General features: G+C 34.2%; 1 protein-coding gene across 1 annotated transcript; it reads left to right on the top strand.

Moving 5' to 3' along the window:
- The first annotated feature begins 2,730 nt into the window (after positions 1 to 2,730).
- LOC129908734 (U5 small nuclear ribonucleoprotein 200 kDa helicase) lies at positions 2,731 to 24,650 on the top strand. Its single transcript, XM_055985460.1, has 9 exons — positions 2,731 to 2,926; positions 3,030 to 3,193; positions 3,253 to 3,546; positions 11,844 to 12,078; positions 14,110 to 18,868; positions 18,935 to 19,109; positions 19,172 to 19,454; positions 23,968 to 24,210; positions 24,286 to 24,650. Exons 1-9 carry the CDS (start codon positions 2,882 to 2,884, stop codon positions 24,526 to 24,528), a joined length of 6,441 nt encoding a protein of 2,146 aa, XP_055841435.1. The 5' UTR covers positions 2,731 to 2,881; the 3' UTR covers positions 24,529 to 24,650.
- Positions 24,651 to 25,169: the final 519 nt, after the last annotated feature.

Genomic DNA, 25,169 nt, shown 5'->3' with positions numbered 1-25,169 from the left:
TACCATAGCAACTTTTTAATTTTGATGGAACTTAACTATAAAGTAGGATAAATTCAGCGCTTACCTTTTATATAGGCTCTAGCTGGTGAATCGCATATAATGCACCGCAGTTTTACAGTAACTAGATGCGAGTTTATTAGAAATCCATTTGCCATTGCATTTTTCATATCATTAACAAATGGTAATAGGAACTGCTCAAGATCAGTGCATTTAGATGTTCCACAAAATATTCCAATGACCATTGGTGGAAACTGTGGCATTTGATGGATGTTAAACAAGATTGGCCAAAATTCTATTTTTGAACTTTTAAAGACTGGAAGTCCATCCATGTTTATATTTATTGAAATGGATTTCGGTTCATTAATGTCACGAAATATGTAATGAATACATTTTTCAAATCCATGGTGCCAATACATTCCATCTGTACCTATTTTCGTGCACACTATATCAACTGGTGTTCTCAATAATGTCCGCGGGTCTTCTGGCAACTCTTCATGAATGTTTTTGTTCAGTATTTTGATTAGATCTTTTAAAGCGGTATGAGGAACTCTATGAGAAATTGCCCACTGCCGCAGATATGATCTATAAGATGTTTTTTTATGAGGTGTCTCATCGATACTCCACTCGTTTTCTGTGCTGCTTTGCGTATTCAGATCTTAAAAGAAGTAATTTAACCAAAGATAAAATAGATAGATACATATTAACAAAAATACCTTCATATTCAATGCGTTCATCGTCAACACATGGCTCAGTTGTTAATCGTGGAGGTGGAAAAGTAATTTTTACGTTTTCCGCAGATATTTCTTTTTCTTTAAGACTTTTAGAAATCTCAACACCTTTTTCAAAAATAGCATCTCGCTTTTTTTGTATTTCTCTATAATAAGTTCCTGATCTTTTATATTTTTTCCAAGAATTTTCCATTTTAGTAATTTTTGACGAAAAAAAAAAAAACAAAGATTACGTTCTCAAAATGTCTGACAGAGGTCTCCTTTACTTAAATATTAATGCCTTCTCTTGAACTCTTCAAAGAGATCTTAAAGAGGCTTACTTTCAATTCATTATACAAGGCTTCTTCGTGATAGCCCCTGCAGGTCTAAAAGAAACCTTTTTTAACTTGCGTACACAAGGCTTACTTACAACTTTTCTTAGAAGTCTTACAAAGGCCTTCTTTTCTTCCAAAATGGCTGCCTTGCATAAACAAGTGTTAAGTCAACCATATGCAAACTATAGCTTGTGGAATCGAAAAAAATGGACCTTATGCAAGTAAAATTGTTACTTGGGTTGTTCAGATGATGCATTTAGTTCTACTTGTCTTTTCAATGAACGCTTCTTTTATTTCGAAATGTCATCCCAAATTCGAAGTGAAATTTCATTCACGTGAAACTCGCAACCGCGTTTTAAATTCCACTTGAGCAAAATTTTTTCGGGTGAATAACTTTCTGGGTGGAACTCACAATAGGGGTGAATGATACGAATAAATTAAAAAAAAAACTCAGGTAGAATTTTTTTAATTAATTTTTTTCGGTGTTGCTGTTGTGTTCACATATTTTTTTGTATGTTTAAAATCAATTTCCATTTTTCCTTCAATATCTTAGACCAACTTCTGATATCATTTATTTGAAAATTTAGCAAATAATTGTTTTTGTTAAAAAAAAAAAACATTACGGCAGTGTCGGCAATTTTTAACCTATAGAGGTTAAAATATTTTTAATTACTGACGGCCGGATTCTCTATAGGTTTACTTTGCTTTATAGCCTGTTTCCCCTAAAATTCAAATGAGATAGGTAATTTCGCAGATTATTTCATTTTAAATGTCAAATATAATTGTGTGGAAAAAAAAATTAATTTGAACTGACCTAATTTGCGAAATCTAAAAACCTAAGTTTTCATTTCTTTCGAAGAACCTCCCTTTAACTTTGGATTTACATATTTTTCAATAAACTCTTTCATGCGAATTTCGCAGTTTGTTATTGGATTTAATTGACAGGGTGCCTTTGACCCTAACATTTTTCCCTCAAAAAAATGCATTTTGTCTTGGAAAATTTAAATAGATTTCTTGATTACACTGGGTCAACAAGGTTTTTGCCACAAGAACCAAAATATACTTTTCTAGTAGTTTTTGATGTTCTGAACTCGAATCTGAAGTCAGAAAATTGTCATTGGCCTCCGTTTTTGAAATATTACCGTTATAAAATGCTAAAAAACGTCATTTTGGCTGTTTTAAAAGAGATATCGGAAAGATTTAAACAGTTTTTGAAAGAAGAATATCTGTTCTTATAATCACCTTTACAAATTTGTTTGTAATGAATTACCCCACATTAAAACAGAACCTCGAAAACAGCCAAAATGACGTTTTTTAGCATTTTATAACGGTAATATTTCAAAAACGGAGGCCAATCAAATTTTTCTGACTTCAGATTCGGATTCAGCACCCCAAAAACTACTAGAAAAGTATATTTTGGTTCTTGTGGCAAAAAAAAAGTTAAATTTTGTTGACCAGTGTTATTATTTAAATGACAAATATACCACATAGTCAATTTTTTTAGCGTACCATTATTTTCAACAGGTTTGCATTTTTTATTTGTGGCTCCTTTTTTTCAGAGTACATTTTTAAAATGTAACGGTTTTTACTCATAACATAACGTATTAACAACGTAACGCATTTATATCAGCCATCTTTCCAAAACGTAAAGACCTTTCGCATTACGTGACACACCACTTGACAGATGTCAAAATCCAAAGCCGTGGTGTAAACGAGTACGAAAGTGCTCAAGTTCCCACAAAATTTATCTCAAAAAATAATTAAAAAACATATAAAAAGTTAACAAATAATTAAAATATATTTTCTTCAACAATCCTAAAGCAATAATAAAAACAATTCATGGCGGATGCCGCAGCTAGACAGCTTCAATATGAGTACAAAGCGGTAAGTAAAAAAAAAAAACAAAACATTTCAATTAACCTAAAAACGCTATAATTTTTTTCTTTTCTAAACGTTTACATCGATCGGCATTTTATTTTTTCTTTAGAATTCCAATCTTGTGCTCCAAGCCGATGTGCGTCTTATCGAACGACCACGACGTGACGAAGCCACCGGCGAGGTGGTTTCTTTGGTAGGAAAGTTAGATGGAACTCGAATGGGTGATCGCTACCAGAGGACGAAACCCGAGAAAACAGAGGAGCGAAAACAAAAGTTTGTTCTATGATTTTATTTAGCTTGTGTGAAAAGTAATAAAAGTTTTATTTTACTAGGCGACAGAAACGTGATGAAGCCCAATATGATTTCGAAAGGATGAAAGGCGCCACTTTGTTGTCTGAGGGAATTGACGAAATGGTTGGTATCGTTTATCGACCAAAGACCCAAGAAACTCGGCAAACCTACGAAGTTTTACTGAGTTTCATTCAAGAGGCTTTGGGTGACCAGCCCAGAGATATTCTTTGTGGTGCTGCCGATGAGATTTTGGCAGTTTTGAAGAATGAAAAGCTCAAAGATCGCGAGCGTAAACGAGAAATTGATAGTCTTTTAGGAAGTGTTGCTGATGAGAGGTAAGAAATTATACTGGCCAACAATTTTCAACTCTTTAAAATTTTCTAGTATGGATTTGGATCAAAAATCAAATTGGTTTCTTTCTAGCAGCTGTACATAGTTTTTGAAATATTTAATTTTTCATATTTGAAGGAATGCTCATACTAACTTTTAAGTTTTCCTTATTTTGGGCGTTTATTAAAATTTTCCAGAAAAGGGAGAATGAGTAAATTTATATGGAACGTGGACGTTACGCGGCCATGTGTAATTGTTATTTTATGTCTTAAATATGTTGTTCACCAATTTTGTCTTTGTGACGTACTTCAGAAACAGATAAAATGCATTTTTGCACTTAACCGTTTATGTAGATTGTCTCAAAGTTGTAACTTTAATATGTATTTTAAGTGCAAAATATGATGCTCTGTCATTTTCCCCTAAGTCTAGGGTCTATTTCTCGTTAAGCTACATCAACGACTTTCAACTTCAATATCACGGTTAAAATTTTAGTATTTTTGAATTATTGCGACCACAAACAATATTTCCAAATATTAAATGAAGCTTTATTATTGGTTTTTAGGGACGTCGATATAGTAAATGTAGCTGATGTAGTTGATGTAGCTTGACGAGAAACAGCTCCCTGGAGACCTTTATCTTGAATATCCAACCAAAAAAACTTAAACTATAAGCTTTTTAAAACAACAATTTCGAGTCAATTTTGAGAGTTTTGTTATTCAATTCTTTGTTAGTTTAAATCGTTTGAAAACTCTCGAACTAAATCTCGAAGTTGTTGGCTTAAAAATCTTATATTATGAGTTCTATTGGTCGGATATTCAAGATTAATGTCTTAAGACTCAGGGAAAATGACAGAGCATCATATTTTATATTTAAAATAAAAATATATTTCTATTTGGACTTCACACACTGAACGATGCATCAACAATACTAACTAATATTGCAATCGGCCCTGTTCTGCTATTCGATTCACGTAAAAGTCTAAAATAAGAAGCCCTTAAATGGCCCTTAATTTAAGCAATTTTGTTCCTTATAATTTCTAAGATAGCGGGACAAATCGCTTTGCTTTCGAAAAGTTGAGATTTTTTAAAGCCTGTTTGACGTGATTAAGGAATAAAATCTTTCGATTCACGTGAATCGAATAGCAGAATAGGGTTGAATATCTTACATTCTTAATGCAATAGAGCCAAACCTGCATAGCCAAACTTTTTCCTAAGTTACAGTTCTTTCATTTGAAACCAACTTTATTAATGGCCGCCGAACGTCCAAAATGCCCATTCTCTTCATAATAAAATAATGTCGTTTTCAATTGGTATTCCGGAAGAGCTTCCCGAACGCCGAGAAAACACCCAAACACAGTTCTTTTCAGTTTGAAGTTTCATGTCTGTGTATATTTGTGTTTTTTCCACAATCTCCCTCATTACTTGACGACTATGAAGATGATAAAGAGGGAAATAGCAAACCGTTTGTGATTGTAGGAATATTCATAGTCATTTTATTAATTTTTAGGAACTTTTCAAATTCAAATTCAAATTTAGATTTATTGAGACTTATTTTTGATTACAATAAAGTGCTTATGTTAGAAATACATTGGCAAATTTAAAAAAAAAACTGACTTAGAATTGGTCTAGCTTTAACATTTCAATATTTAAATTAATAGACTTGGTAATTCTATAATATGTTAAGATAGGAAACTTATATAGTAAAAGGAACAATTTTAGTGCTGCTCAAAGGCACTTACATAGTTTACAAAATGTGTAGGTTTTCTTAAAACTAGATATAAAGACAAACGTATATACAACTTAAAACTAACAAACAATAAAAAAAATAAAAAAAACTAAAAAGTAATTAAAATAAAAAAAAAGTGCTTGTGTATTTGTCAATTCATTAAGTGAAATGACTAAAGTTTGACAAAAGGAACGTATAGTTATTTATCAAAAAAAGTTTAATATCAGTTATAGTTTTAATCTTTATATAACATATTTAATAAGGTTGAAGATAAAAAAAAGTATTTACAAAATTTTATGAATTGTTATCCTCTATCTATGACATGGTTACTTCTCCTGAAGAAGTCAGAAAGGAATTCGTTATTATTGAGTTGCAGAAGTTGTAAAGAGTTGGGATTGGCTAAACTAATTGGAGAAGCGTAGTATCTCTCTTCTAAATTAAAATTAATATTTTCAGAATACAAATTCCTTATAAGTGGGTTTTCGTGGTAACGAAATGAATGTATTCTTTTGATTGCTAATTCGGAAAGATAAGATAGCAGCGGTTTGATTTCAGATTCGTCATATATAATTGAGTTTCTATACCATTTTCCTCCAGGTCTCCTATATTTATGGACACAATTTCGTAATATGTATCGTTCGAAAATTTGACATTCCTTGGCTACTGTAGGGGAGATTTTGAACCAAGAAGTAAAGCCATAAGCAAGTATAGGTCGAATAAGTGATTTATACAAAAGAAGCTTCGTATTTTTATCGACAAATCTAGATCGAAATAGAAATTTAAGTTGAGCAGCAGCGGCCTTACTCTTGTTAAGTGAAAGTCGAGCGTGAATGTTCATTTTTAATCTATGGTGAAGGTTTATGCCTAGGTATTTTATTTGATTTTTTAGTGGAATTGTGTTGCCTTGTATAGAGAGATTAAGTTGCTTACTCTCTCTTACTGCCAGGTAATGACCTCTGGGAGAAGCATTTCTGAAACATATTAATTCACACTTTTGGAAGTTGAGTGAAATGCCCCATTTATCAAAATAAGTAATCGCTTGATTAAGGTGAGATTTAATTAATTCAAGGCCTTCATGAGGTCTTTCATGAGAGGCAAATATTATTGTGTCGTCGGCGTATTGAATACTCCGTGAAGCACCTATCGAAGATGGAAAGTCGTGAATGAAAATGTTGTAAAGAAAAGGGCCTAGAAAGGAACCCTGCGGGACACCAGAATGGACTTGAACTAGATTTGAAAAATTAGAACCAATTTTGATTCTAAGATAACGGTTTGATAAAAAGCTGATTAAAATTTTGATAACATTGACAGGGAAATTTAAGGAGATCATTTTAAAGATGAGACCGTCATGCCACATAGAATCAAATGCTTTCTTAAGATCTAACGCGCATGTGACAGTACATTCTCGTCTTCTCAAATTTTCTAAAATGTGGTTTTCTAAGATCATTATTGCATGCTCTGTAGAGTGACCTTTTTTAAACCCAAATTGAGTATTTGGGATGATATTATTGTCATCACAGAAAGGTTCAATTTGCTTGTAAATAGCGCGTTCTAAAATTTTTCCCAGATTTGAAATTAGTGAGATCGGTCTAAAATTATCAATGTTATTGCAATTTCCTTTTTTTTTAATTGGAATTAAAATGGCTTCCTTCCAAGCCTTGGGAAAATATGAATTATTTAAGCAGTTGTTAATTATTATAGTTAGCGGGATTAAAATTGGTTTGTTGCATTTCTTAATAAAAAAATTTGAAATTTTGTCAGGTCCCGAAGATTTTTTATTATTTAAGTTTAGGATTGTGTTTTCAATATAGGAAGTCGAAATGAAATTATTTTCGGAGGGAAAGTCTGATTTGTTTAGTCGAGAAAAAGAAGAAATGGTAGGGTTGTTATTATAAGTGAGAAATGCACTTTTCGAAGTTGAAACTTCAAGGGCAGTGACTGGATTGAACGAAATACTATGATCTGCATATAATTCAGAAAAGAAATTTTGAAATGCATTTATCTTGTCGGAGTCTGTTAAAAGAATAGTATTTCTATATGATAGTGGCAGTTGAGAGGGACTGGATTTTTTACGACCAGTAAGTTGGTTAATCTCTTTAAAAACTTGGGATGAAGGTTTAAGGTTTTGGAGTCTTGATTTAAGTTTTTCGTTTAAGTCGATTCTTATTTTGTCTTTTATAATTTTGCTTAAACAGAAGATCCGAGCAGAAAGTTCTTGATATATTTGATTTCTTCGATTTCCATTACTATGAAAAATGCGTTTAAGTTGACGTTTCCAAATTTTTCTGGTTTTCATGAGGTTAATTGTGTTATCACTAATGTTACTGTAAGAGTTTTTAATTTTAAGAATTGAAGAATGATTAGACATGCAAGTATTCAAAGCATTAGTTAAGAATTCTATATGATTATCAATTTCTGAATTTGATAAATTTACATCATTTGGGAAACAGTGGTTCGAAATGATACGTTCAAGATCTCTATTACAAATATTCCAATTAGTATATTTGAATGAGACTGGATGAATTTGAGTACTTGGAAGGGGATAAAAATTAATTATATTGAGAGCTAATAAAACAGAAAAATGGTCAGAAATTGCATCAAGAGTAAGACAAGAGAAATTTTGAGATTGAGATAAACTAGACGTTAAGCTGGGAGAAGTTAAAAAGAAATCAATATAAGAACTTGATCTAGGAAAGGTTGGTTCACCAGGAAAAATTATATCTGCCCGAAGAAAATTATTTTGATACCAGTTAAAAAGATTTGAGCCATTTTGGTTAGTTACATTGTCCCTCCACATTGGATGTCGAGAATTAAAGTCCCCACCAATAATATAATGATTAAATCCGGTTAATGTATCAAAGAGGTCATCAAGGGCTTGATTTAATGAATGTCCGGTGTTACATGGTACATAAATTGAAACCAAAGCAATCCTGTCCGATTGGCCAAGGGAGTCAACGAAATGTATACTTATGATTGTAGCCGAGATTATGTTACTATTAAAGTGAATAACTGAGTGTTTGATTGAGTCTTTGATAAGAATTCCGGTTCCAACCCCTGAATCGTTTCTTATAAAATTGTAGTTGTTAAAGTGTCTTTTGTGTTTAGATGTTAAGTGTGTTTCTTGTATGAAAATTACTGTAGGTTTAATATCATCAATGAGAATGCCCAGATCTGCGCACTTTTCAAATGATATTAAAGAATTTATGTTAATAGTTAATGTTTTCATATTCATATTGAAAGAGAGGCAATGAAACCGAGATATGCACTCGGTTTATCCTGATCGTTAAGTGACTTATATTTTGGCCAAAAATCTTTTACTTTTGACAAAAGTATATTAAGGGGGACCCCAAATAATTTGACTGATTCTTTCATAAAATCACCAAAAACAGAATGTTCACCTTCAACAGGCTTGAGACGATTCGAAACAGATTGAGTGCTTTTTTTAGCTGTATCAGCAAAAGATGATTGGGAATTCCTATTATAAATTGAAGAGTTGACTTCAACTACTCTTTTAAGTCTAACATTATTGTTAGATGAGGATTTATTTTCTTGTTTTTGAATGAATTCAAGTCTTTTTTTACATTGACTAAAATTGGCTGGATGACCTGTTTCCCCACAATTAACGCAATACACCTGAGAGGTAGAGCCGTCATCATTTGTTATAGGTGTACAATCTTTTTGGTTTTCACCGTGAATCTTATCACATTTAACACAACGCGGAGTAAAGGCACAATATCTACTTGAGTGGCCAAATCTTTGGCATCTATAACATTGAATTGGGCCCTCTCTCTTGATGGTATCCCACCATATCTTATGGTGTAACACATACTTAATTTTCCTTAATTTAGCGATTTCTTCATGGTTTTCTACGGTACAAATAAAGAGATCTAAATTAATATTTTGTTCTCTAGACCATTTTGTCGAAAAAGGTTTAATTTGAACAATTTTGATTGAATTGTCAATTTGAATAATATCATCTCTGACTTCTTCAGGAGGAAAGCAACCAGTGAGTCCTTTAAGAAGTATTGAAGGTTTTCTTAATGATTTAGGGGTAAAAGAGAAAGCTTCAACCTTATCAGATTGTTTAAAATTATTAATGAACAATGAATGCAATTCAGTGTTTTTAACAAAAAGCTTAATTCTACCATAACCTATGTTTTGAAATTTCATATTATTAATTTCGGAAGCAAATTCAGTTTTAATAAAGTTAATTATAGTACTTGATTTAAGTCCTTTTATAAAAATAGGAGGGCACCATTTTGCTTCCTTTTCCGTTGAAATTGTTGGTACAGTTTCTTGATTTACTTGAGCTGCATCTTGCTCTTCGATAGACATCATTTCTTTTTCATCGTCATTAGGGCGAATTTCATAGAATTTGTTGTTCGAAAGTTTATTATCATCTTTTTTTGAATTTGGTGGTACAGTCATGGGTTTTTTGTTGGATGAGGAAGAATTGTTAAGCGACGAATTTTGTCTCTTTCTTCTATCCATAACTTTTATGAAGCAGTCCGGGTCGTTTGAAAGAATTTGACAGAGCTTGTTTGAAGAAGATTCCATTTTAGAAACTTCTGGAACATTGGGATTGTTTAATGTCGGATTATGGTTTGAGCAAAATTCTTCAACATTTTTATATATTTTGGAAAAATCGCTTTTATTGAGAAGATCAGAAGGAGCTTTTATTGATTTATTGGCATCATTTGTATTGGAAATGTCTGGATTATTGGTTAAGGGTGGCTCAGGGGGCCACCCGTCGGGATCATTCATTTTATAAGGAGAAGATAAAGAATTTTTAGTCTTTTTTCCTTTCTTAGATTTAATATTAAAGTTAATATTATTCTTCCTTTTTTGCGAATGGATAATCACCAGTTTGGAATATGTTTAGTTTTTATATTGTTTTTTTTTTCACAAAAAGATTATTTATTTTTATTTTTTTTCAAGAGGAAAAATTAAAGACGTCCGATTACTACGAATGCTTTGATCAAATTCCATTAGGAACTTTTCAAGAATTTATTTAATTAAATTTTATATTTTGCAAAACAATCGCATCAAAAAACAATGTAGTTTGACAAATTTGACGTTTTTAAGGTTTGAATGTGTGAGTGCTACTGATTCTGGATTCTGATTTCAAAGAGAAATTAGGTCGGTATAATGAAAAAAAAACTAGGACAGACAGTGGCGTACGTTGAGTCGCCGGGGCCCCGGGGTAAGACTAAATTTTGGGGCCCCTTAGTTACAAAAAAAAAATTACGTGTACGCCATAGGTTTTTTTTTTGTATGACTTATTTATTTTTAGTTTTATTTTAATGTTTTAATATGTTCGTTGTGCACTTTGCTATAGGTACTTACTTAAAATGTCTCTCATAAAAGTAGTAAACTTTTGTACTAAGGGCCCCAAAAATTAAATATTTAATTAAAATTAAATTTTTTAGCTAAGAATTGATAGTTCTTGGGGCCTCTGTTCTGAAGTAATAAATACATATTTTATTTTCCATCATCAGACATAATTTTTTTTATTTTGGGGCCTCTGAAAAATTATTTTTAGAGCCTCAAAATTAAGTGCTTAAAGGCCCTTAAAATATAATATAATTTTTTTGGAGCCAATAAATAATAGGTATTGGGGCCTCTGTTCTGAAGTAATATTCGGAATGCCACCAATAACGTAATGTTTTTATTTTGGGCCCTGATGTATTTATCCCGACAAGCCCCTGAATTTATATTTAACTTTCCATTTGATTGGTTTGAACCACTTTTGAGGATCTTCAAATAATATTTTTGTATTATTTGTGGTGGCAAAGATTTTTCAAGTAATATTTTTTGGGGCCCTAAGATAAAATTATAATTTTTCTTTTAAAAAAGCAGTTTATTTTTTTGGGGCCCCTGGGGTAACCTTTTTTTAAAATCAATATACATACATATATGTATGTGTGGCTACCAATGCATTATACATTATACTGAATGACATAATTTGTCTCCCTGGTTACTTCGTAACTCAATTTATGCTAACAGTTTCCTTCTCTGCATTGTCTCCAATATGGGCCCTGGGGTCGGTCGGGGGCCCCGGGGCACCGCCCCGCTTGCCCCAAGGGAGTGTACGCCCTTGAGGACAGAACAGATCAGAGCAGCACAAGTATGTAAATACTGTCAGAACAAGAAAGAACAGAAAACTTCAACTTCGTATTTAACAAGATCGGCAGTTGTTGTCTATATCAGTTGCAAAATTTTTAATTCAAAATCATTTCTTGAAATGATTTTTTACTGAAATAAGAGCAGAAAAACTTGAAAACGTTTTGGGCGTAATTTATTTTGAATTTAATGTATTTCGGTTCAGAAAGTAAAATAAAAATTAAATAAAAAAATATTTAGCAAAAAAAAAAATTTTATGAATTTGTATGCTTTTTCATGTATGTATGAATAATTTAAAAACTGGAGCTGCTAGATCAAAACTAATGTTGTGTTCGGAATCTGAACCCTCCATTTAGTATTAAATGATAAACAAAGGTCTGGAAATTTTTTGTTTGTTGGGCAGTGATTTGTAAATGCATTTTGCGATACTAGATCCTAAATTTATTTTCTACAGGTTTGCTCTTTTAGTCAATTTGGGAAAAAAAATTACAGACTTCGGGGCAGATGCCTCAACAGCTCTTAATGTTACCAACAATGAGGAACAAATTGATGAAACATATGGTATCAACGTCCAATTTGAAGAATCTGAGGAAGAGAGTGACGAAGATATGTACGGAGAGATTCGTGATGAAGATGGACAAGAGGAAGGCGAAGAAGCTCGAGTTGACCATACACTACACGCAGAAAATGTAAGTCAATTCATTTCATTATTTATTTGTCGAAAGTCAAGAAAGTTTGTATTTAAAGTAGAACATTCCTAAGGTATAAAAGGAGGAGCCATTAAACAATTAATACAATTGTTTCACTAGGTTTTTGAGTGCATAGGAGTTTTACTTTTTTTTAATTCCTTCCTTTTTCTTCTCCCTTATCGACGATAACACTGTGTTACAAAATAAAAATCATGTTAATTACTTTGGAAGTGACCTAGCAGAGGTTGTAGATATTATATTTCGAAAAAACCGTTTTTAAATGTTTTCTCATTTCAACGATTTTTTACTCAGTCATTTTTCGGTCAATTTTTTTTTACAGTTCTTAACAGAGGATCATGATGATCATGATCTCGGATGGGACCATAACTCTCCCACTTTACTGCTTCGCATTATGGCTCCACATGTGGGGTTCGCCAGGTTGACCTCAGGAAACGTCGGCAAGGCCTCCCGGTTTTGAATTGTTCCATGCCTAAGGCCAACTGAATGCATTAGTTTTTTCTCAACAGTTTTTTAGCCTGTGTCTTCTTCACAACTGTGATGGAACGTCGTATGCAATCGCCTTTTGAACTGGGTTCTCAGAATTACTTCTTTGTAAATGGCAGCACCATCTTAGTCGGTCATGGTGTATTTTATCCAAGAAGGTATTTTGGTCGCGAAGGCTTGCTTAGATTTTCTTGTTTCTGATTTTTATACTGCTGAAATTTAAAATGATGATTAGGCAATAAATTCTTTTTATGCCTTTTTCTTTTAGCCATCAAGTTTGAGCTTATTTTAAACCTTGATATAAGTCTTTCGCAGGACCCCGTGGCGATAGACGATGGACTATGACGGCAGAGGTCTGGGTTCCATTTCCACAGTCTTTATTTCAGCCTCAAAGAGTGGAATTCTCATGAAAAAGTGCATCTCTGCTTTTGTAGTTCACTTCCATTCTTACAAATAAATTACACGCACATGCATTGAGGAGACTGACGAACACTTTCCTCTTTTTAAAAGCATCCATCTTTAATGCTCAGATTAGACAGCTCTTTTGAGCATAAAACGGAATCGAGCTTGCCTTTATCTTTGGCTATCACTCGAGAACATTCATAAGCATTATCAATAGCTATACCTATTTTCAACATGCGAGCGCTCTGGTAAATCTTGATTATTAGAAGGGCACAAATATGATCCTAACTTAATTTCTTAAATTGGTTGTTTATTTCCTTGACATTTCTATTAAATTCCTTGGAATTTTTGTTTTGTGCTCAGTTTGGAAGTTATTTGGCCCGATCACGAATTCCATTCGTATCTGAAATTTGCTCCGCTTTCCGAAAAAAAAAACAACCACAGAATCCGTTCGTAATGAAAAATTTCATACAAATTGTCTCTACAAACGGATTCGTATTTGAATACGAATGGGGTTCGTGATAAGATCGATTATCATTCTTTGATCTGAGGTTTTATTGCTTGAAGCTGTTCAGCTACTAGCAACGGTGTCTTCTGCGTTGATGTTATTACGTTTATCACTCCGAAACCTGCGGTTATGAAAACAAGTTTTTCAGCACATTTACTGGTTTTTGATTGAAAAAGAGTCTGAAGTACTGATTGTTCTCAACCATTAAGAAAGTTGTTGGCGTACTGACAGATCTTTTAGTCAATCGTTAGAATTCAGATGAGCGTAGTCTTACCATCAAATGATAACCCCGGCCCATTTCCTTGTTTTCTATTCCTGGTGTCCTGATAACTATTACCATGTTTTCCCATAACATGTTTGAGTTCATCATTGATATTGAAAATTGTGGCGTTCAAATCTCCATCACCTTTATAATATTTCCGCGTTCCGTTGGGGCGCAACACGTAATAAAAGTGCAACAGCTCGTCCCATCGCTCTTTTTTATTTTGGACCAGATACTATGACATTAGTCGCTAAGTGTTTTTGATGCTCATATTCGATATATACCAGTTGTAGTCAAAATTCCTGAACTTTGAATCTAACTTTTAATAATTTTAGTTATCTTTTATCTATTTCAGCTAATGGCCGAAGAAACAACCAGCGCCAGCGTAAAAAAAGAACGTGGTCTACATCCTCTTGACATCGACGCCTACTGGCTTCAACGTTGTCTCAGTAAATACTACAACGATGCTATGGTATCCCAAAGCAAAGCTGGGGATGTTCTAAAAATTCTCAAAGATGCCGCCGATGACCGAGATTGTGAAAATCAACTCGTCTTGCTTTTGGGCTACGATTGTTTCGATTTCATAAAACTCCTCAAAAACAATCGTCAAATGATTCTCTACTGCACAATGTTAGCTTCAGCGCAAACTGATGCTGAACGACAAAAAATACGTGACCGCATGAAAAGTGACACGCACTTATCGAAGATTCTTCGTCAATTGGACACTGGCAAAAGTGAAGATGATGAATATGGAAATTCTTCAAGGTCTAATAAACGCAGCAAAGAAGAAAACGATGCTGACGGAGGTCAGGGCGGAGCTGCTGAACAAGTTGCTGGAGTTCGACAAGTCTTAGAACTCGACGAATTGGCTTTTACCCAAGGATCACATTTTATGGCTAACAAAAGATGTCAATTGCCTGATGGTTCATTCCGAAAACAACGTAAAGGTTATGAAGAAGTTCATGTGCCTGCTTTAAAAGCTGCTCCATTTGATGATAAAGAAGAACTTCAGCCCATTGATAAGCTTCCCAAATATGTTCAACCAGTTTTTCAAGGTTTCAAAACACTCAATCGCATACAAAGTCGCCTTTGGCATGCTGCCTTGGAATCTGATGAAAATCTACTTCTCTGTGCGCCAACTGGTGCAGGTAAAACTAATGTTGCTTTATTGACAATGATGCGAGAAATAGGCAAACACATTAACGAAGATGGAACCATCAATGCTGATGACTTTAAAATTATCTATGTTGCCCCTATGAAGTCTTTGGTACAAGAAATGGTTGGTAATTTTGGAAGACGTCTAGCCTGCTATAATTTAACTGTTTCCGAATTGACTGGAGATCATCAATTGACACGAGAACAAATTGCTGCAACTCAAGTAATTGTGTGTACCCCAGAGAAATGGGATATCATAACTCGCAAAGGAGGCGAAAAGACATTCACCTCACTCGTTCGCTTGGTGATTATCGATGAAATCCATTTGTTGCATGATGAACGTGGTCCTGTATTGGAAGCTTTAGTTGCCCGAACCATTAGAAATATCGAAACAACACAAGAAGAAGTGCGATTGGTTGGTCTTTCTGCCACTTTACCAAATTATCAAGATGTTTCGACCTTCCTGAGAGTGAAACCTGATAAGGGATTGTTTTATTTTGACAATAGCTTCCGGCCAGTTGCCCTGGAACAGCAATACATCGGTGTAACTGAGAAAAAAGCCCTTAAACGGTTTCAGGTGATGAATGAAATTGTCTATGAAAAGACCATGGAACATGCTGGTCGCAATCAAGTCTTGGTATTTGTTCATTCTCGTAAAGAAACAGGCAAAACCGCTCGAGCTGTAAGAGATATGTGTCTTGAAAAAGATACTCTGGGAAGTTTTTTGCGAGAAGGCTCTGCCAGTATGGAAGTTTTACGAACAGAAGCTGAACAAGTTAAGAATTCTGAATTAAAAGAACTCCTTCCCTATGGTTTTGCCATCCATCATGCTGGAATGACTCGAGTTGATAGGACTTTAGTTGAAGATCTCTTTGCCGATCGACATATTCAAGTACTTGTTTCCACGGCTACTTTAGCTTGGGGTGTAAATTTACCCGCACACACGGTAATTATTAAAGGAACCCAAGTCTACAATCCTGAGAAAGGACGCTGGGTAGAACTTAGCGCTTTGGATGTCCTACAAATGTTGGGACGTGCTGGTCGACCACAATACGACACCAAAGGTGAAGGTATTCTTATAACCAATCACAGTGAGCTGCAGTTTTATTTGTCGCTCTTAAATCAACAATTGCCAATTGAATCCCAGTTTATATCGAAAATGCCTGATATGTTGAATGCTGAAATTGTCTTGGGAACAGTTCAAAATGTCAAGGATGCTGTGAACTGGTTGGGGTATACATATTTGTATATCAGAATGCTTCGTAATCCTACGCTTTATGGAATTGGTCATGAAAAAATTACCGAAGATCCTCTTCTCGAACTTCATCGAGCTGATTTGGTACACACTGCAGCTCTGCATTTAGATCGTAGTGGATTGTGTAAATATGATCGCAAAAGTGGACACTTCCAAGTCACTGAACTGGGTAGAATTGCCTCACATTTCTATTGTACTCATGAGACAATTATGACTTACAATCAACTCTTGAAGCCAACTCTAAGTGAAATTGAGTTATTCCGCGTATTTTCATTGTCATCAGAATTTAAACATATTGCTGTTCGTGAAGAAGAGAAATTGGAACTGCAAAAGCTTATGGAACGTGTTCCGATTCCAATCAAGGAATCAATGGAAGAAAACAGTGCTAAGGTTAATGTTCTTCTTCAAGCTTATATATCTCAATTGAAGCTTGAAGGATTCGCTTTGATGTCTGATATGGTTTTCATTACCCAATCAGCTTCTCGGTTGCTTCGAGCCATCTTCGAAATAGTCCTTCATCGTGGTTGGGCTCAATTGTCCGACAAGGCACTAACTTTGTGCAAAATGATTGATCGTAGAATGTGGCAATCAATGACTCCTCTAAGGCAATTTAAGAAAATGCCTGATGAAATTGCTAAAAAACTCGAAAAGAAAAACTTCCCTTGGGAACGTTTGTACGATTTGGAGCCTAATGAGATTGGTGAATTGATAAGAGTTCCGAAACTAGGCAAAACTATACATAAATTTGTTCATCAATTTCCAAAACTTGAACTATCGACTCACATTCAGCCAATTACAAGATCGACTTTGCGAGTTGAACTGACCATAACCCCGGATTTTGCATGGGATGAAAAAGTACATGGTCAATCCGAAGGTTTCTGGATTCTAATCGAAGATGTTGATTCAGAAGTAATTTTACATCATGAATTCTTCCTGCTGAAGGAAAAATACGCCGCTGATGAGCATTGTATCAAGTTTTTCGTACCCGTTTTTGAACCTTTACCTCCACAATATTTCCTCCGGATTGTCTCTGATCGATGGATTGGTGCTGAGACTCAATTGCCGGTTTCATTCCGTCATTTGATATTGCCTGAAAAAAATATGCCACCGACAGAATTGCTTGATTTACAACCTCTACCCATAACAGCCTTGAGAAACCCCAGCTATGAAACATTCTATGTCGATCGTTATCCTCAATTCAATCCAATTCAAACGCAAGTATTCAATGCTGTCTACAATAGTGATGATAATGTCTTTGTTGGAGCTCCAACTGGATCTGGAAAAATGACTATAGCTGAATTTGCTATCATGCGACTTTTACTACAAAATCCAGATGGAAGATGTGTCTATTTGATATCTAAAGAAGCCCTCGCAGATTTGGTATTCAACGATTGGCATAATAAATTTGGTGGCCAATTGGGATTGAAAATTGTCAAACTTACCGGCGAAACTGGAACTGATTTGAAACTTTTAGCCAAAGGTCAAATTATTATTACTACCGCTGACAAATGGGATGTTCTATCTCGCCGATGGAAACAAAGAAAAAATGTCCAAAATATTCAACTTTTTATTGTGGACGAGTTAGAACTGGTTGGCGGGGAAGATGGTCCAGTTTTGGAAATAGTTTGCTCAAGAATGCGTTACATTTCGTCACAAATTGAAAAACAAATTCGTATTGTTGCTTTGTCATCGTCATTAGCTGATGCCAGGGACATTGCTCAGTGGCTGGGATGCAATACAAATGCTACATTTAATTTCCATCCAAGTGTGCGTCCGATTCCTTTGGAATTGCACATCCAAGGATTCAATGTAACACACAATGCAACAAGGATATCGGCAATGTCAAAGCCTGTTTATAATGCCATTGTCAAATATAGTCCACATAAGCCGGTAATAGTATTTGTTTCGTCAAGGAAACAAGCTCGTTTCACGGCTATTGACATTCTCACTTACTGTGCATCGGAAATTCAACCAAATCGATTTTTCCATGCCGAAGAGGAAGATATCAAACCGTTTTTAGATCGTATGCAGGACAAAACACTCAAAGAAACTCTCTCCCAAGGTGTGGCTTATATTCATGAAGGACTAACTGCATCAGATCACAGATTGGTAGAACAACTTTTTGACTCTGGGGCAGTTCAAGTAGCAGTGGTGACTCGAGATTTATGCTGGGGCATGAATATATCAGCTCATTTGGTAATCATAATGGATACACAATTTTATAACGGCAAAAATCATTCCTATGAAGATTATCCTGTAACGGATGTCCTTCAAATGGTTGGCCGAGCAAATCGACCAATTGAAGATGCTGATGCTAAATGTGTTCTAATGTGTCAATCATCGAAAAAGGATTTCTTTAAGAAATTCTTAAATGAACCTTTGCCAATTGAAAGTCATTTAGATCATCGATTGCATGATCATTTTAATGCAGAAGTTGTAACAAAAACAATTGAAAATAAACAAGATGCTGTTGATTATTTGACATGGACATTCCTCTATCGTCGTCTAACACAAAATCCTAATTATTATAATTTACAAGGTGTAACGCATCGTCATTTGTCTGATCATTTGTCGGAACTTGTGGAGAATACGTTGGCTGATTTGGAACAGTCCAAGTGTATAAGTGTGGAAGATGATATGGATACGTTGCCATTGAATTTGGGAATGATTGCGGCTTATTATTATATCAATTATACAACAATAGGTAAGAGAAGAATTAGGTTTTTGATTTAAGGGTTATTTCATTAATCGATGGTTTTTATTTTTTTAGAACTCTTCAGTTTGTCACTTAACAGCAAGACAAAGATTCGTGGTCTTTTAGAAATTATATCATCAGCAGCTGAGTATGAAGATATCGTTGTTAGGCATCATGAGGAAGGAATTCTTAAAACACTTTCACAAAGATTACCGAATAAAATCACAGGACCAAATGAATCTACTCCCAAGTAAGACCTTCTTACAACTTGATCTCGATTTTTATTCTAACAATAATTGATTTTTCTTTTAGATTCAATGATCCTCATATTAAAACAAATTTGCTACTTCAAGCTCATTTATCACGATTGCAATTGGGTCCCGAATTACAAGGTGACACTGAGATAATACTTGGAAAAGCTATACGTTTGATACAAGCTTGTGTTGATGTCTTGAGTTCGAATGGTTGGCTATCGCCAGCAGTAGCTGCTATGGAATTGGCACAGATGGTGACGCAAGCTATGTGGAGTAAGGATTCATATCTTAAACAGTTGCCACATTTCAATAATGACATCATCAAAAGATGTACAGAAAAGGTAAGTTAAAAAAGGTGATGGTTCGGGTTTTTACTCTGATAGGTCTTAGAGATTTTTCTTCACTGCAATGTAGAAGTAATCTGTATGCAATTTCTCAGAAGGGTTGTCATTTTAATACCTTAAAAGTCGTTTGCCAAGACTGGTTTTTTAAGGTTAAGTTTTTTTTAGGTTTAAATAAGGTTTAAATAATATTACCATACGGATACCAAAGATTTCCTCACATCAATTAGGGCGAAAAACCAATTAAAAATCGTTGAAAGTCGGAGGAAACTCTGTGAGGAACCGGTTTACAGCCGTATTAAAGCTTAGGGAAACCTTACTGTCAAACCGATTAAAATTAGTTGAAAGCCTTAATCAAACCGATTAAAAGTCTTTAAAAACACCAATGGTGAAAGCCTATAACTTGGTTAACAGCCGTTGAAAAACTATAGGTAGCTCTGTTAACAGCCACACGTTAACTGGCTGAATACAATGGTGTAGCTGTGGCTGTAGCTTGTAGTACTGTCAACATTTTACTGAGGGACACAACAACAAAAGTTGGTGGCAGCTGATCAAAAAGTGCAGCCACAGCTACTCCATTGTATTCGGGGAGTAACACGTGAACCAGCAAAGGAGAACCATCCGGAAAAAGTGGTAATTAAAGGAAAGTTGTGGAATATTTTCTTTCATATGCTCCCCAAAATGGATGTGAGCAATTGGAAAAAGACTTTCCAGGTGAAAACATTTTGAGCATATGCAAAACATACGGTCTTTGTACATCAAACAAAGCCGGCACCTGGTCACCTACAGTAATTGTGGAAATAAAACTTGATTACCATCTGGTATCTAGTTTCATGAAATCTCTTGTCAAGGATAAAAAAAAAGGAAAAAAAAGCTTAAGATGAAGCTTTAGCAGTTATAAAATAAAAAGAAAATGGCTTTCAAAGCTTGGTCGAAGTGTACCTCTAATATAGACCGAGAGCCAGCAGCATATTTTGGCAGTTTTGATATAACCGAAATTCGAGTGTGCACATATCTAGATATGCACCACAGTATATCAACGGAACAAGTCTGGCAGTGATCTTTTTCAGCTTTCCCTTGCCAGACGCATCCAAAGTGCAGCAAAAAATCAATTTTTGGCGTTTTGGTATAACCGAAAAAATGATACACCAAAAAATCATAAAAAATCCCCTGAATTCGAATCTGTGGGTACCGCAAGTTTCTTTTTCAGCTTTCCCCCCGCCAGACCGCTTTAAAGCATTTTTAAGTGCATTTTTCTAATAAAAAACCTAATTACTTATTTTCTGTTAGGTATAACCGTATGATGGTAACAAATTAATATTCTATGTCTATTCCAGGTCTAGAAAATATAATTTTTAGCCAGCTATTTTTCAGCCTTCCCTCTGCCAGACGCATCCAAAGTGCAGTCAAAAATCAACTTTTGGCGTTTTTCTAGGTATTACCCCAATTAATGATACACCAAAAAATCATAAAAAATCCCCTGATTTCAAAAATGTGGGTACCGCAAGTTTCTTTTTCAGCTTTCCCCCCGCCAGACCGCTTTAAAGCATTTTTAAGTGCATTTTTCTAATAAAAAACAATTACTTATTTTCTGTAAGGTATAACCGTATGATGGTAACAAATTAATATTCTATGTCTATTCCTGGTTTAGAAAATATAAGTTTAAGCCAGATATTTTTCAGCCTTCCCTCTGCCAGACGCCCTTAAAGGTTTCCCAAACAGGTTTTTCCATACAAAAAACACCTAGTTTCTGTTTTTTTTCTTATAAAATTGAAATAATAATATGATGGCCAAATATTAACTTTCTCTGCCTTTTCCTGATTTAGAAAATGTAAGTTTAAGCCAGTTTTGTTTCAGCCTACCCTCTGCCAGACGCCGAAATGCATTTTGAATTCAGGGCTCGAAAGGCATAAGGACACGAGTCGTAAACCAAATTTTGTTCAATCGCACCAAGAGTCATTTGGCCGCCATTTTTTTTTTTTAATACAAATTTTAGTTTTTCACATAACTCGCGTATTTTTGAACCTACAGAAAAAACAATGTATGACAAACTTGAAATAATTTAATTTTCTACAATATATGTTAAATAACATTTTTCGATTATCCCTTTGGTTTAAAAGTTAGGGTGTTTTTTTTTTAAACACGCCAAAAAGTGATTTTCTTATTTTTGTCATATCTCTTTTACTTGAGCGTTTTTTTTTTTAATTTGTTCGTAGTAAAAGTTGTAGATGTTTTTATTACCTTCGTTTGTTACAATATTGGTTTTTCGATTTGACAGACCGTTTTCGATCTGTAGGCAAAAAACTTCAAAAAATTGCAATTTTTTGTATAGGGACAAACAAAATGATTCTTGGTGCGGTTGTACAAAATGTGGTTTTAGACTCTTTCGATCCCTGGGTTTATGCTCTTTTAATCCCTGAAGACAAAATACATTTCGGATTTTTTCCCAGACCCCCATGCCCCATATAGCAAAATCTAACTTTCCCGTACTATTGAGATACCTTTTAGACGTCTGGCAGAGGGTAGGCTGAAACAAAACTGGCTTAAACTTACAGTTTCTAAATCGGGAAAAGGCAGAGAAAGTTAATATTTGGCCATCATATGGTTACTCTAAACAAAAAAAATATTATTTCAATTTTATAAGAAAAAAACAGAAACTAGGTGTTTTTTCTATGGAAAAACCTGTTTGGGAAACCTTTAAGGGCGTCTGGCAGAGGGAAGGCTGAAAAATATCTGGCTTAAACTTATATTTTCTAAACCAGGAATAGACATAGAATTTTAATTTGTTACCATCATACGGTTATACCCAACAGAAAATAAGCTATTAGGTTTTTTATTAGAAAAATGCATTTCAAAATGCTTCAAAGCGGTCTGGCGGGCGAAAGCTAAAAAAAACTTCTGGTACCCACATTTTTGAAATCAGGGGATTTTTTATGATTTTTTGGTGTATCATTTATTGGGGTAATACCTAGAAAAACGCCAAAAGTTGATTTTTGACTGCACTTTGGATGCGTCTGGCAGAGGGAAGGCTGAAAAATAGCTGGCTAAAAATTATATTTTCTAGACCTGGAATAGACATAGAATATTAATTTGTTACCATCATACGGTTATACCTAACAGAAAATAAGTAATTAGGTTTTTTATTAGAAAAATGCACTTAAAAATGCTTTAAAGCGGTCTGGCGGGGGGAAAGCTGAAAAAGAAACTTGCGGTACCCACAGATTCGAATTCAGGGGATTTTTTATGATTTTTTGGTGTATCATTTTTTCGGTTATACCAAAACGCCAAAAATTGATTTTTTGCTGCACTTTGGATGCGTCTGGCAAGGGAAAGCTGAAAAAGATCACTGCCAGACTTGTACCGTTGATATACTGTGGTGCATATCTAGATATGTGCACACTCGAATTTCGGTTATATCAAAACTGCCAAAATATGCTGCCGGCTCTTAGACTAATAATACAGATCAAAAGTAACGCCTCGAAGTGGAATATAGAACCTACAAGAAAGAAGTAAAGAAATGGGCCTAAATACAAGCAAAGAATATGAAATACCCCTATCGGGAGCTGGATGAAATTTCTACCCCGAGTGCTAATGCTATTCAAGAGGCCCGACAAAACACCATTTCCAAAATATCCGTTTAAAGAAGAAGAAATTCTTAGGAGATTTGTTTCAAAAAGGGAAAATCTTTTAGGCCAGATACTCAGATAGTTTACATGGCTCCTGGGGTGCCAAGCACGTAACTTTGAACAATCGAGTTAACTCGATACAATCGAGCATTTTTCATTGAAAACCCTCGATTGAACCAAATTAGATGCTGTCGATACTCGATTGTATCAAGTTACGTGCTGGGGCCCCTGATTCTAGTCTCCAAATTAATACGAAATGATCAAATGTCTTATCAATAGAGAGAAAGTAACCTGCTTTCTATCTACAAAGGGAAGGGTAATACGCGAAGCTGTGATAGTTACCGTTCGATTAAGCTGATGTCACACACCATGAAGATCGTTGAGCGAGTCAAGGGTAACCGACTGGGAAAAAATAATAAGAATATGGGTGTCGTAGAAGAAAGTGGGAACCGCAAAAAGTTGCGCGAAAAAGACAGAATACATTTATGTATTCTGCCCATTTTCTGATCCACTCAGGCCTATTTCTGACATTTATTTCTTTTTTCTAAGTGTGAAATTTTTAAATATCTGGGGTCTATGATAAATAGTGAAGATACTTGTAATATCAAACATCGTGTAAGCGGGGGGAGATGAATTGGCGAGAAAATTCTGTCATCTTCTGTGATCGAAAAATGTCTTCCTGACAAATCCTTTGGGTCAAAAGAATTCTCACATCGAAAAATTTGTAAGTTATCAAATCGTTAAGTGGAAATATTCTGAGAAATTGTGTTTGCCATTCATAAATAAAATTCTGGAGCCGCAGTAAACTATTTATATTGACTAAAATGATTTGTTTTTATTTTTAATACAAATAATTATAAGTATTTTTATTGTTTCTTAAAAAACAGAAAATCGAAACCGTATTCGATATCATGGAACTTGAAGACGAAGATCGAACAAAATTACTTCAACTCTCCGATGCTCAAATGGCTGATGTTGCACGTTTCTGTAATCGTTATCCCAACATTGAGATGAGCTTTGAAGTTGTCGACAGCGAACGTATTCATTCGGGTTCAGCTGTAAATGTAGTTGTACAATTGGAACGTGAGGATGAAGTAACTGGCCCTGTTATAGCTCCATTTTTCCCTCAGGTAAAAAGATATTACTTTCACCCATTTGTGTTTTTGTTTTTTAATTCGTTTTCTTTTTTTTTTTTCATTTTTTAGAAAAGAGAAGAAGGATGGTGGGTTGTTATTGGTGATCCTAAAACAAATTCATTATTATCAATTAAACGTTTAACATTGCAACAAAAGGCTAAAGTTAAATTGGACTTTGTTGCACCATCGCCGGGACGACACGAATATACTTTGTATTATATGAGTGATTCTTATTTGGGTTGCGATCAGGAATATGAATTTTCGATAAATGTTGGTGATTTCCAATCGGAGAGTGAAAGTGATTCGGATTAAGAAAAAAAACACTATTATAATTTCTTCTAACTTTTTTTCTACAAGATAAGTTTCTTTGTACTAAGTAGTATGTTTTTAACATTAAAAAAAAAATATTTGAGACAAAATTTGTTTTATATATTAAAATGATACAAAATTTTTTATTTATTTATAATGTGTACATAGTTATTGTTTACAGTCCTAAAAAGCTAAACACCAGGTTGCTAATGGAAAACCTTATAAGGTCTGAGGGTGAAAATAACGTTTAAATTTACCGTTAATAAAGTTTAAAATATTAGTGATCAAGCTCGTAAAGAACTGAAATTTAACAAGATTTTCCAAAACTTTTTAAAAATATTTTTTAATTAATTTCGTAGTCATCTTAATTAGTTTTTGTGAACAAAACTTTTGTTAATATTTTGTAAATTAACGGATCATTTATCTTTTTTAGCTTACTATTTTCAGAAACCTTTCGAAAAGTATGATATTGTATGTATGATATTATTTCTCCTTCTAACTGATTTGCCCTTAAGTCTACTGATTTTTAACATAAGAACAAAATTTAAAAAAAATTTCAAACCGTTTTCAAAAAATTGATTTTCAAAAAAAAAATATTAAGGCTATTTAGACGCTTCTATGTACATACAAATTTTTGTTGAAAT

Source organism: Episyrphus balteatus, chromosome 2 (genome assembly GCF_945859705.1).
Source record: "Episyrphus balteatus chromosome 2, idEpiBalt1.1, whole genome shotgun sequence".
Classification (NCBI taxonomy): Eukaryota; Metazoa; Arthropoda; class Insecta; order Diptera; family Syrphidae; genus Episyrphus; species Episyrphus balteatus.
Note: the sequence above shows the minus strand (reverse complement) of the source record. Positions and strands in the feature narration are given on the sequence as shown.

Coding starts and splice junctions, on each gene's coding strand:
- LOC129908734 (XM_055985460.1), top strand. CDS start 2,882: ATGGCGGATGCCGCAGCTAGACAGCTTCAATATGAGTACAAAGCG. Junction 3,194..3,252: donor ACAGAGGAGCGAAAACAAAA/GTTTGTTCTATG, acceptor TTATTTTACTAG/GCGACAGAAACGTGATGAAG. Junction 19,455..23,967: donor TCAAAAGATGTACAGAAAAG/GTAAGTTAAAAA, acceptor CTTAAAAAACAG/AAAATCGAAACCGTATTCGA.